This window comes from Moschus berezovskii, chromosome 18, assembly GCF_049115385.1.
Source record: "Moschus berezovskii isolate FMDL1 chromosome 18, NW_MosBer_1.0, whole genome shotgun sequence".
NCBI lineage: Eukaryota > Metazoa > Chordata > Mammalia > Artiodactyla > Moschidae > Moschus > Moschus berezovskii.
This window is the reverse complement of record NC_142477.1, coordinates 74,132,412-74,146,272: the sequence shown is the minus strand read 5'-3', so window position 1 is coordinate 74,146,272 and position 13,861 is coordinate 74,132,412. Positions and strand designations below refer to the sequence as shown.

At 48.2% G+C, this 13,861-nt stretch overlaps 1 protein-coding gene across 1 annotated transcript in view; it reads right to left on the bottom strand.

The window, feature by feature from the left end:
• Positions 1-1,612: 1,612 nt before the first annotated feature.
• Positions 1,613-13,861, bottom strand: part of STK10 (serine/threonine kinase 10) — a 142,667-nt gene continuing 130,418 nt past the window's right edge. The window contains exons 16-19 of the mRNA XM_055421826.2: positions 12,863-13,051; positions 12,235-12,360; positions 9,405-9,518; positions 1,613-4,050 (exon numbers count right to left, since the gene is read on the bottom strand). Coding sequence (XP_055277801.2) covers positions 3,907-4,050; positions 9,405-9,518; positions 12,235-12,360; positions 12,863-13,051 — 573 coding nt within the window. The 3' untranslated portion in view covers positions 1,613-3,906. The remainder of the gene's footprint in view (positions 4,051-9,404; positions 9,519-12,234; positions 12,361-12,862; positions 13,052-13,861) is intronic.

Sequence of the window (13,861 nt, the reverse complement as noted above, 5' to 3'; positions counted from 1 at the left end):
CATTTGATATTGTCTCTGTTCTTGGCTGATCTCTTGAGTTGCCACACTCATGATGTCAAGTGTCCTTCCTCTGAGAAAACTCTTCCCTAGCCCTTCTTTCTGCTCTCAGGAAGTAAAGGTCCCTGAGCCTGGCTTGGAAGTCAGGCTCTGTTCTTCAGTCAGCCTCACGGCCCCACAAATCATTCACCCTCAACTACAGCCCAATCTCCGAATGTGTGTGTTTTGACTACATACAAGCTTGTTATCCTGGATACAGCATCACCTCCACTGGAAAGTCTTCCCTGATTCTCTCAGGCTACATCAGCCTGAACGAACATTCTGCTCCACCAAGACTGTTTCTCAGCAGGACAAACATTTTGAAGCCAGTGTCAGTGTCGTATTCATTTCAGCATCTCTAGTTCATGGTGCTTAAGAGGTGTCAGTTAATGTGGAATGATCTCATGGGAACTTGGGAAAGTTCCCACACCTCCCCTAATTCACTGTCTTTTCCACCAGTCTCATGAGTCTTTTTCCCAGGAACCTCAGTCATTTTCCTAGCCCTTAATGGTCCCCCAGATGCATCCGGCTGACAGGCCTGTGGGGTGCTGTGACGGGAGCTGCCACCTGCTGGTGAGAGAGTTCCCAGGCCAGAGACAGCTCAGGGCCGCAGGTAGGCCAGGCTAAAACAGAGTATAAACCCCTTCTCAGGGTGACATTCGCAAATGCACAGTGTAAAGCACATGGATTACAAGTGAAGCTAATCATCATGAAACAGGTGTCAAAATATTAGAAAATGTATGTAATATGTAGCTATATATATTATGTATATTTGTATCTCATTAAATAGCAAAATCTAGTGATAGGTCCAGTTAACTACTATGATTTCAAAATGATGAACAAAAATGATAATTGAAGATGTCTGCGACATCTCTAATGTGAGCTGGAGTATCTGTGATTTCTATTGCTGACACTATTAGTTTGTTGCCTATACCCATAAAGAAAGGAAACACTGCAATTCAGTTAGAGCTTAGTGAAACTACCTATCTTTCTCATTCAGGTACAACGATACCCTGAATTCTACCCATGGATCCCTTGTGTGCGTATAACAGGGGTCCATGGACTCCAGGTTAAGAACCCCTGAATGAGGTTTTAGAAGCATGGCCATCACTTTTCAATATGGCAGAGAAGCCAGTGGTTAATTGTGTGTGTCTCCTGCTTGAGTGCCATGCGTGCAGTTGGTGGGAGAGGACCTGTGGAGGAGACCGTGGAGTTCAAACTTGTGAATTCCACGGGCATCAGCAGGGCTGTGCGCGTGCACCTGACCCTCCCCTTCCCCAGCATGCTTCCTCATCTGTAAAATGACGATGCCTTCCTCACAGGCTGCTGAAAGGATTCAGAAAGTTAACATCTGAAAAACTCTCAGGGGCCGAATGTTTGCTGTTAAATGAGAATGATATAAATGTCTGTAGAGAAAACACATCAAATGTAACTTCTTCAAGAACAGAAACCCCTAAGTCTGACCTGCTATACACTCTGGGAGGCACCAGTGTACTCAGACAATAGTAAACCGTTTCCTGGGTAAGTCTGCCCTGCTTTCCCCACCCCAATCCAAGAGAACAAAGCCAAATGCAAAGAGTTTCTCACCTTGTTATTTTATTAGAAGCATATTTACATTCTTGCAGTTAACTGTGCAGAGAACACTTCACAAAAGTTTTTTTATATAAAGTTTGGAAACTACATAAAAATAACTTCTCCATAAAAGGGAAAATATAAGTTAGTTCTATTTACTCTGCTAAAAACTGACTGAAAATGAGAATCAGTTCCGTCTGTCCCTTCCAGAGAAAACATTAGCACAGAACACGAAGAATACTGCATGGGCTTCCTCAGTGAGGGGCATCATACTGGCTTCACTGTGGGCCTGGGAGATCCAAGCAAACCCCATCCGGAAAGGGCGGGGGAACTAGTCGGGCGCAGGCGGTGCTGAGCAGAAAGGCAACTCCTTGAATGAGATTCCAGTGTGAAGGACTTCCTCCTGAACCATGAGACTGGCCTCTCTCCTAATCCTCCCTCTCATGCCCCAGCCTACAGAAGGCAGGATTGTAAACAAAGCCCAGATCAGCCCTGCCATCGGCCAATGCGAGACCCTTCGCCCCTGCTGGCTTCGCCCGGTGGAGCTGCATCTGTGTCCTGTCGTTACAATGGCGCTAGTTCACGTTTCCCCGGCACCTGTGCGCCAGAGAGAGTCACAGCGGACCAGCATTTCCCTTATCTCATCTGTGGGAGACCTGAAAACTGTCCCTGCTGGGTCAAATACTGAAGCAGGCAAGCTGAGTGCTCGCTAACCTACGAGGACCAGTACTTCCCTCGGCCCATCTTCACTGCGTATGTAAGTCTGTGGAACCGCAAGTCCCTTTTTCTATTGAATGGTTACCCTCCTTTCCCAAAATCCAGTTACAAGAGTACCCAGAAAACTCCAGGGACTTGCTGTCCTGGAAAGACAGACCATCTAACCTTAACCTGTAGGTGAGGAAGAAAGAGGGACTCTCCCCAGAGTGTTAACCACCCATCACCAGCAAACTCATGCCCAGAATCAGTATGCCCACTTGACTCGTCCCAGTCACCTTCATATTCTTCTGCTGTTGTTTTCTTTTAAAGCAGATGTTTTCCTGAGGAGGACATTCATTTATATCAAGTTAGACATAAAGGTGGAAAAAAAAAAAAAGGTTTTCTTCGTAGATGAATCGAACGCTGGGTTGAGCATTCACTTTACTGGGTTATGTATGCTGTAGCCCGTGGGGAGTGGAATCTCTGGGAGGCTGGCTGAGGCATCAAGGCCCAGGACTCCATCTGAGACACAGAAGCTTTGCTTCTGTCAGGTTCCTGGGGGCAAGAAGCAGTCCATATTTCTCCCTGAACAGAAGGTGCAGTGCCTGTGAGCCTCTGTCTGAAGTGTAAGGCTGGACCCTGAAGTAGGAGGGACACAGCGCAGAGGGAAGCGCCTTCCCGTATCACCAGCAGACAGGATGGGCAACTGTGAGACAGAATGACTGGGCTGGGAAAGTCTTGTGGGACAAGGAATTTATCCCTGAACATAGGATCCCTCTGTGGGGCCAAAAAGGCATCACAGACTGGCAACTCAGCCTGTACCATCTGCGCCTCTGTGGCCAACACCCAGCACCCCCACCCCATACCAGTGGCTCGCCCTAACATGCTCTGCGGCATGGGCTCAGCCGGCAAGGACCTTCCAATGCACCCAGCACAAGAGGCCCAGGGCAGAGGCAAGCCGCGTAGCGCCAGCGGGCCCTGTTCTGTGTGCACGGGAAGCGGGGGGGACGTGTGTACAGAAAGGGGGAGCCCAGATGGCACGAAACACCTGAGATCAACGTGAAGCGTTCAGGTTCTTCCCGTTCCACCACTGTGGAGGCAGTCTCGAGAGGAAAGCAAACTGGGGGAGCTGGGGGAACAGGGGTACCCCCTGAGCATCTGGCTGCAGACCAGGCTCTGCTGGAGCCAAAATGGCCATTAAGAGCCCTGGTTCTTGTCTTCCACTGCAGGGAACGGCTGAAAAGCCACCGAAAATTACAGGGCGAATGAACCCACGGGGACCTCGGCAACAGCGCTTCGTGCTCACAGACAGCACAACTGCTGGTTTGGCAACAGGAGGCGCCTTGAGGCCACAGAACGCCTATTCCTCCTGGTCTGCAGCCCCACCAACAGCCCAGATCACTGGGCTCAAATGGAGCACGCACAAGGGTCAGGCAGCCCTTCACGAAACCTCGCCCTCCACAGTAAGCGAGAAGTCAGGGATGCCAGGTCCGTCGGGCACGGCTGAGGTGGCACTCAGCAAGGGGCTGGATTCGAGTGGCATGGAGGCGAGAAGGAAGGGGCTCCTGAGTTACTTGTTCACAGAGCAGCCCTGGGGGGCTGTTAAGAAGCAGCATCCGCAGAGCTGTAGGGGAAGAACTTGGTGACCTTGTTTGGGGTGGTGGGATTTGCACACTCTGTCTCCTCGTTCATCTTAAAGAACATCTCCTGCTCTCGCTTCTTCTGGTTCAGATCTTCTTCCAGAGCCTGGGACAGAGGGCAGATGGCACTCAGTCACATCACTTAGGATACAAGCCTCCCCCAACCACGGCACCACCAAAGTGGTCTCTGGAGATTTCCGCCCCCCACCCCCCAGGCCTCAGCGCTCAGGTAACTCGGTCTTCCCTCTCTCCTTTCCCAGAGCCCACCACCCAGAAGGTAAGTACCAGCTCCTCCTTCCTACTGCCTCAACCATGCACGAGTTGCCTGTGGGCCAAGAGTTCTGCTTTGGGGAAATGCCTTCTAGACAGGGCGCAAGGGAACAGCAGAAGTGAGTCTGCTGGCAGGGAACAGCCAGATGACTGGAGAAAAACCTGAGGTATTAATAGAAGATGGAGGAAGAGCTTTAACAAGAGTTGTCTGAGCTACACAGTGTTCCTAACCAGAGTGCTGTCCTGCCAAGTCGGGTGGCTTTTCAAACTCTAAGCGCAGTCGTGCCACCCCCTCAGATTCCGGTTCTGAAACTCCACTGCAGGACAGGGCTTTCTGACACTGTAAAAGCACACCATGTAACTCCGAGGGGGTGCCCAGGCAGCCGGCACTGCAGGTGCTGCTTCCTTCGGACACACGCAGGTTTAACAAGATAAATGGTGTCTTACCTGAACAATGTCCTGAGAGTTCTCCAAAAATACACCTCCAATTAAGAACGGAAGCATGGAAACATATACGCTAACATATGTAAAACAGAGGAGAAGGCGATGGCACCCCACTCCAGTGCTCCTGCCCGGGAAATCCCATGGATGGAGGAGCCTGGTAGGCTGCAGTCCATGGGGTCGCTAGGAGTCAGACACATCTGAGCAATTTCACTTTCACTTTTTGCTTTCATGCATTGGAGAAGGAAATGGCAACCCACTCCAGTGTTCTTGCCTGGAGAATCCCAGGGACGGGGGAGCCTGGTGGGCTGCTGTCTATGGGGTCGCACAGAGTCGGACACGACTGCAGTGACTTAGCAGCAGCAGCATGTAAAATAGATAAAATAGATAGCCAGTGGGAATTGGCTGTATGACTCAGGGAACTCAAACTGGGGCTCTGTGACAAGCCAGGGGGTGGGATGGGGTGAGATATGGGAGGGAGGCTCCAGAGAGAGGGGACATATGTGTACGTACGGCTGATCCATGTTGATGTATGGCAGAAAACAACACAACATTGTAATTATCCTTCCATTAAAGATTTTAAAAAGTTCCGCTAAAACTATCCAAGTATAACATTGAAATAATAATATTGAATGAGAGATTACAAGCTGGAATCAAGATTGCCGGGAGAAGTATCAATAACCTCAGATATGCAGATGACACCACCCTTATGGCAGAAAGTGAAGAACTAAAGAGCCTCTTGATGAAAGTGACAGAGGAGAGTGAAAAAGTTGGCTTAAAGCTCAATATTCAGAAAAATAAGATCATGGCATCTGGACCCATCACTTCATGGCAAATAGATGGGGAAACAGTGGCTGACTATTTTTCTGGGCTCCAAAATCACTGCAGATGGTGATTGCAGCCATGAAATTAAAAGATGCTTACTCCTTGGAAGGAAAGTTATGGCCAACCTAGATAGCATATTAAAAAGCAGAGACCTTACTTTGTCAACAAAGGTCCATCTAGTCAAGGCTGTGGCTTTTCCAGTGGTCACGTATGGATGTGAGGGTTGGACTGTAAAGAAAGCTGAGCACCGAAGAATTGATGCTTTTCAACTGTGGTGTTGGAGAAGACTCAGTCCATCCTAAAGGAGATCAGTCCTGGGTGTTCACTGGAAGGACTGATGTTGAAGCTGAAACTCCCAATACTTTGGCCACCTGATGTGAAGAGCTGACTCATTTGAAAAGACCCTGATGCTGGGAAAGACTGAGGGCAGGAGGAGAAGGGAACGACAGAGGATGAGATGGCTGGATGGCATCACCGACTCAATGGACATGAGTTTGAGTGAACTCTGGGAGTTGGTGATAGACAGGGAGGCCTGGCGTGCTGCGGTTCATGGGGTTGCAAAGAGTCGGACACGACTGAATGACTGAACTGAACTGATTTACAAATAAAGGAAATCATACCAGAAGACCAAAAAAAGAAAAGAAAGGAAGCAGAGTGCAGAGGAAAAAAGCAGGGGCTTTACAGTCAAATGGGATTCCGCTCCACTAGCAGCTGGGTGGGCCTCTGCATGTTCTGTTTCCTCCCCAGGTCTGTTTCCTCTCATGTAAAATGGCAATCTCACTGTCTTCCTGAGAGGGCACTTGCAAAGATTAAAGTAAAAACCAATGGGCTGCAGTTTCCCTCATCGTCCAGTGGTTAGGACTTCACCTGCCAATGCAGTGGGTGCAGGTCCAATCCCTGGTTGGACTTGCACATGAGATCCTATGTGCCTTGAGGCCACAAAACCAAAGCATAAAACAGAAGCAATACTGTAACAAATTCAGTAAAGACTTTAAAAATGGTACACATCAGAAATATATATATATATAAATTTTAAAATCCTAAGGGGCTGTAACTACTGAGTACTTCTTGCATGTCACACACTATGCTAAGTGTATTACAGCTTATTTAATCTTCACTCTATAAGATAGATACTATTATCCCCATCTTATAGATGGAGAAACTGAGGCTCAGAGAGTTTAGGTCACTTGTCCAAGGTCATTCAGCTACGTGGGGGCAGAAGCAAGATGGGTCTAACTTTAGAGTTCAGGCTCGGAAACACTCTGCAAAGTCAGGCACACATGGGTTACTCAGTAAATGAGGCTTCATTATTACTTGCTTTCATTACAGAAGTAACCATTCACAGGAATTGACCAGCATTCTGTCTCTCTTTTTAAAACTATTCTTTGATGCCCTGAAATAGTCTCAGCAAACTTACCCCCTTAAGCTCACGTTCCTTCAACAGTACTAAATTCTAGTGAGTTCTACCTTAAAGGAAAGATGGGGAAAGGACATTGTCTTCTCAGCTCCAGCTGATGGCTGTCATGTGATATGACGGGCCCAGTGTTGCTCGAGCTCCTAAGTTTTCAAAAGAAACTGGAAATCCAGGTTTTTATGTAAAATTTCCTTATACTTAAAAAATTGGCAACTTAAAAAAGTTTTTAAATTGCTGTCTGCTGGCCAAACCTCTCTGTAAGCCAGTTTCAGCCTGTAGGTCATCAGCTACCACTTTTATTTTAGCACAGAAAGGTTTACTAACTGCCCAGGGTCTCACAGCTAGTAATGGGGAGCAAAGACTTTCTCCCATGTTTGTCTTACTTCAGAACCTATCTTCTTAAGCACTTCTCTTTTTTACCCCTATACAACCTGTATGTTCTCTATATAACCCAGAGCAGTCAGCAATCTGTCTTCTATAAAGGGCCAGACTGTAAATATTCCAGCTTTGCAAACAGTAAGGTCTCTGGTAAAACTGCTCAACCGCTTTTGTAGTATAAAATCAGCCATAGATGATATGTAAATGAATGCACATGGCTGTGCTCCAGTAAAACTTTATTTACAAATACAGGTGGTGGGCCACATTTGGTCCATGGTAATAGGTGCTGGAGAAGACTCTTGAGAGCCCCTTGGACTGCAAGGAGATCCAACCAGTCCACTCTAAAGATCAATCCTGGGTGTTCATTGGAAGGACTGATGCTAAAGCTGAAACTCCAATACTTTGGCCACCTCATGCAAAGAGTTAACTCACTGGAAAAGACTCTGATGCTGGGAGGGATTGGGGGTGGGAGGAGACGGGGACGACAGAGAATGAGATGGCTGGATGGCATCACCGACGCGATGGACATGAGTTTGAATGAACTCCGGGAGTGGGTGATGGACAGGGAGGCCTGGTGTGCTGTGATTCATGGGGTTGCAAAGAGTCAGACACAACTGAGCGACTGAACTGAACTGAACTGAATAGGCCTTAAAACACCTGTTTTAAGGGAAGAAATGTTATCTTCATCTTACAGCTTTAAAAAGCAAGGTTCAGGGGGAAAGACTTGTCTGAGGCCACATTCTATGTTAACTATGACCCAAGCAACACCTTATTGAATTCACCAGACATTCTATACTTACTGAAAGAAAAAAATATGAATTTTTCTAAAATATTCCACAAGGTACCGTCATCTCCCCTGGCTCCCCACACATGGGCCACAGCTCAAAGCTGCTGATGGAAATCCAAGAGTGTAAAAACATTTATTCTAGAATGAAAATCATCACCTCTGGGTCAGTGTTCCACCAGCAACCCAGGTAAATGAAAAAAAAAAAAAAAGGATAGAATGCATCTACAAAGAATTCAGGAAAAGAGGCAGCCACCACCAGCAAAATCCAATACCAGCTCACCAACACACACTTTGAATACCTCCCCCTAAGTCCAGGCACCCCCCTGAAGCAGTCTGGGAATTGAGCAGTTGCTGGAGGCAATGTGACCGTTCACTTTCAGATTCTCTCAGGATGTGCAAAGCATACAGAACCACTGGGTAAGAGAACCAGGCAAACATTTACTTCTGATACCAGAGTGAACGTATGTCACCAGTATTATTGATTTGAGTGTCAAGTATCACAAGTCCCAGCAGACCATGTGTTACAAGTAAATGTGGACCTTTTAATCGGAATGTCTGGGGCCTTGGCCAGCTTCCAGCCAGAAATCTCCATTAGCACAGGGAGGGAGGCCTCAACTCAAGGACTTCCAAGGCCACTCTGTAGCCGAGGTGGGCAGCCGCCTCCTGGCCAGACCTCAGTTAGAGCAGGTAGAGCTGAAGATGACCGCAGAACAGACCTCAGGGCTTAAGGACAGAGAATCAAGGACAGTTAGGGCAGCTTCATCCTCAGAGAGTTTAGAATGGAAGGAAGTGAGTATGTCCCTGGCCTATATTATGGGCGAGGGACTTTCCACGTAACACTGAATGATATTCATATCTTCACTTTACAGATAACCACACTGAGGCCCTGTAGCGCTTAATTTATCTGTCAACCTGGCAAAGTCATGGTAACCAGCTGTTTGGTCAAACATGAGTCTAGATGGCATTGTGAAGGAATTTTTTAGATGTGATTAACACGTAACTCAGTAGATTCTGAATGGAGCAGCTTACCTGCCATAATGTGGGTGGGCCTCAGTCAGCTGCAGGCCTTAAGAGGCAAGCCTGAAGCCCCACTGAAGAGAAGACTGTGCCTCTGGACTTCCCTGGTGCTCAGGACCACAACATCAACCCTCTCTGGCTCTCCAGCCTGCAGTCTGCCCTGCAGGTTTCAGACTGACCAGCCCCAACCATCGGGTGAGCCAGTTCCTCAAAATAAACCGAGTCTGTATCTTTATCCATATCTGTATTTCTACCCGCATCCTAGGCAGACACCAGGGGTACAATGAAGCAGAGCCCACCAAAGGCCCACCAGCCCAGACACGGTTACCTTTTTGCGTGGCCGGAGCTTGTCCCGCCATTCCTTCAGGTTCTGGTTATGGCTTTCGTCCAGAGCCTTCAGCTTCTGGGTTTCATGCTCTATCAGGAGGTGACACTTTTCATTCTGGAACATATTCCAGGCAGGACAGGTAAGAGACACAGAGGGCTGAGACATACAGTGAGGCACCAGCGTCGTTCACATCGTTCATCATGTCTTCTCCTTGATTAAAAACCCCATTTATACAAAACTCTATACACATGAGTACAAATGCACCAAAAGGTGCCTGGAAGAACAGTCCAGAATATCAACATTAATAGGTTTTATTGTGTAATAGGATCTGTAGCAGTTTTGCAGCTTTCTTCTTTGTACTTCCTGCATTGTTTGAATTTTTCAACATGAACATATATGTCATTTTAACAAAACAATAAAACCATTAGCAATAAATATGTGCCCTAATTGTACCATACAGAGGCAACCACTACAGAATTTTAGATATATTTCTTGTCAGGCTCTGCCCTGTGTGTTGTTCGGCTCACCCTGTATATAAAATTCTGAAACCTGCCTCCTTCTTAACATTATAATGTAAACAGTTATACAAAGAATTAACATTTTTTTAATCATGATTAATTCCTGCAGAGTATCTTACAGTATGGCTTTATCTAATTTAAACATTCCCCTATTTCTGGCCAGCTTGGGTTGCTCTTAATTTTCACTGTTACAAATAGCATTGTCTTAAACATCTGTGCCGTATACTGAATTGTTTTCTCCCTAAAATTCATTATGTTGAATCTGTAATGTCCAATGTGATGGTATTTGGAGATATGGGGCCTTTGGGAGATAAGGAGGTTTAGTGAGGTCAAGAGGATAGGGCCCTCAGGTGGGGCTAGTCAGGAAGAAACCAGAGAGCTCACACGCTAGAGTGCTCTGTCCCTGTCTCCTTCCCTCCTTCCCCCCTGCCACTTGAGGACACAGCGAGAAGGTATCCACTCCCCCGGAACCCAACCATGCTGGCAACGCTGATCTCTGATTCCCAGGCTCCAAAACTCTAAGAAAATAAACTCCTGTTGTTTAAGCCATCCGGTCTCTGGTATTTTGTTATGGCAGCGTGAGATAAGATAATCTGCATGTATAAATATTTCGTGTCTATGTAAGTTATATAATTTTCTGTGTCACATACCATCCCTTCAGGAGAGATGTGTGACAAGGGATAAGGGCCATGGACCTGCCTGAGGCTTGCCAACATCACCACTCTCTCTCTGAGGCAAGTTATCTGTCTCACAAAACTAAACCTGGAATCTCCCACAGGGGCAGTAGTGACAGTTCCCTGCTGGTTCCTCACAGAGAATCAATCCTGCAGTTTATCATGCGTTTATAAAGCAGGGGGAAAGTGCCTTTATCCAGACACCTCCACCCTGCTGGACTGGAAGAGCAGAACTGCTTGGGGGATTTTTACCTGGGGTTTCAAGCTCAAGGGTTCTAGGAATTTAGAAACTGCCTTGGTTGGAAGATCCCCTGGAGAAGGAAATGGTAACCACTCCAGTATTCTTGCCTGGAGAATCCCATGGAGGGAGAAGCCTGGCAGGCTACAGTCCACGGGGTCGCAAAGAGGCGGACAGGACTGAGCGACTTCACTTTCACTTTCGGCTGGGAATAATCCTCATAGCTGCCCTGAGTGCTTCTGGCCTGCCCAGCGCTGGCTCCGGGCTCTCTGCAGCTTCTCTCAGTTGGTCCTCAAGGTAACCCCGTCATGAAGGGGTGGGAAGGAAAACACAGAAGGTGGGCGGGCTGGCTAAAATCCACACAGCAACAAGCAGCGGGGCCCCTGCCTGGCAGGCTGCAACACCTGCAGTGTTTCCTGCACACCCGTCTGCCCTCCAGAAACCGCCAGGTGGATCTCACAGCCTCAGAGTTTCCCCAGGTCACAGATGCTTGTGTCGGTCCATCTGTCACGTAGAGCAATGCCTCGCTCCACCACAAGGGGGCTCCAAGTGCCAACTCCTGGGCAAGGGCCCTTAGCGGGAGGTGAACTGGATTGGGATTGGAGAAATTGAAGAGGTCAAGGATCTCCCCAGGGAAGGGGGTCACAGAGGGGCTGGCAATATCAGGATACCTTTTCCTGACTTTATGGGAAAATTTTGAGCTTCTTTCCATCAAGGTTAATGGTAGCTGTAGGTTTCTGTAGATACTCTTTATCAAGTTAAGGAAGTTCCCTTCTGCTAATTAACATAAGCAGGTGTCAGCCTCTGTCAAATGCTTTTTCTGTATCTACTGATGATATGATCATGTGATTTTTCTTCTTTAGCCTGCTGATGTCATGGATTACATTAACTCATTTTTGTATACTGAACCAACCCTAGGGGGTGAATCCCACCTGGTCATGGTATTTAAAATATTTCTTTTTATGTATTTTAAAATTCTGTTTGCTAACATTTCATTGGGGATTTGTGCATCTGTGCTCATGAGAGACACTGATCTGTAGTTTTCCTCCTTGGAATGTCTGGTTTTGGTATTAGGGTTATTGGGACACCTTTTCCAAAGACAAAGTGATGACCAAGAAAGCCAGCAGCATGCCCACTGCCAGGTCCTGGGCATAGCATTTTTGGCTCAGTTCTGCCATCCCATTCACAAAACCTCACTCCAGTTCTACAAAATAGGAGTCCTCACCCTTGCCCCATGCCTATTTTATACATGTGGAAACTATGGCACGGGAGGGGGATGTGATGTGACCAACATCACAGAGAACAGCAGGATGGAAACAGCTCCACCCGGAGCTCCCCTGTCCGTAGGGTCCCGAGGCCCCAGGGAGACAGGGGCGAGCGCGGCGGGGCAGGGGCGGTACCTGCAGCTGCTGCAGCTCGCTCGTGTTGCTCTCACACTGGGCCGCCATGTCCCGCATCTGGTTCTCGTGCTTCTGCTGCTGCTGCAGCCGCTCTGCCTTCTGCCTCTTCTCTTCCTGCTGGGAGAACTGCAGCCGAGAAGAGGAGCGGCCCCCCTCAGGGAGATGCCCCGAGGGGCCCGCGTGTGTTCAGGCACAGTGCCCTTCACCACTCAGGCAGGGCCCCTGTGTGACGTCCTCCCAGCCCCCGCCTGCAAGGAGCCCTCAGACTGGCGGGGACACTGAGACGTGCTAGGACAGTGTGCGGAGTCAGAGGAGTCACGGGGATCCAGGGCCACCCACTCCATGTGCCCCAGCCACCTGGGTGACTGGTGAGTGGGGGTCTCAGGAGATGAAAAGGGCAGAAGCAGCTGCAGGAGAGAAGCCCAGGAGTGTGACAGGGAGCGTGCATCAGAAAGCAACGCCAAGCCTCCTTCCTATCTACCAGAAGGGGGTCAATGTGAGCCTTCCATTCCTCTCCTCTTTCCAAGACTCTGCTGCATCTTATATTTTATATTCCCTTAAATGTGTAAGATTCGGGCCCCACCAAACCTGGGTCTGGCCCCACTCCAGGACACCCCAGGCCCCCGACCTGCTTGATCTTCTCGCGCTGCTCAGCGGCGCTGCCCCCTCCGTTGATGTGGAGGCTCTTCTTGTACATGGCCATGCGCGTCTTGCCCTCACTTCTCTGAATCTTGGGCAGCCGCGCCTTCTCCTGCTGCTGCCGCACCTTCAGCTGCTCAATCATGCGCTGGTTGTAGCGCTGCATCTGCTCGCGCTCCTGAGAGGGACACCCAGAGGGGACAAGGTCAGCTGCTTCTCCACACACACAGGTGTAGTCAAGAGGTCAAGGCTGCCACACGCCACTCAGGAGCCCAGGACCCATGTGGTTCAGAATGCTCAGAACAAGGCTCGCGTTATTTGACTTCTCTCTTAAGTAATATTTTCTATTTTCAATTTAAAAATTACCATTAATAATGTTTTAGATTCTTACCTTCTGAATGCCTTCTTATTTAACCAATCGGTAGCATGCTATCCTGAGCTATTATCTCAGAGCAAAATGTACATTAATGGGATGGATCCTCATTACTGATTGGTGTCAATTTTTTAAAGTCTTGATAAATTTGAATATTTTCCTTCACCTAGCACTTGTATTTCAAAACTTAGCACAGGCATTACTTCTCCCAAGAAGCCTCCCCTGACTTTCTAGCCAGGTAGGGCATGTTTATTCCAAACTGCCACAGCCTTGGGCTGACTTCCAACACTGTACTTGGGTTAGGAGTTGTCACAGCCTGCACCAGACCTCAGTTTAACCTGTCTCTGTCCTCAGCAGGGGACCAAACCAAGACAATCACACAGAAGTAAGAGTGCCCCAGCCACAGGAGCGGCCCTGGCCTGGGGGTTCGGGAAAGCTTCCTGGCAGAAGTGGTATTTAAGTTGAGACTTAAATGTATTTTGAAAGACTTCAGACAACAGCAGAAATCTACAGTAATAAAACAGTGTGGTACTGGGAAATCTATGGCAGTCTAGTGGTTAGGACTCCTGAGATTTCACTGCCAAGGGCTCAGTTTGATCCTTGGTCAGGAAACTA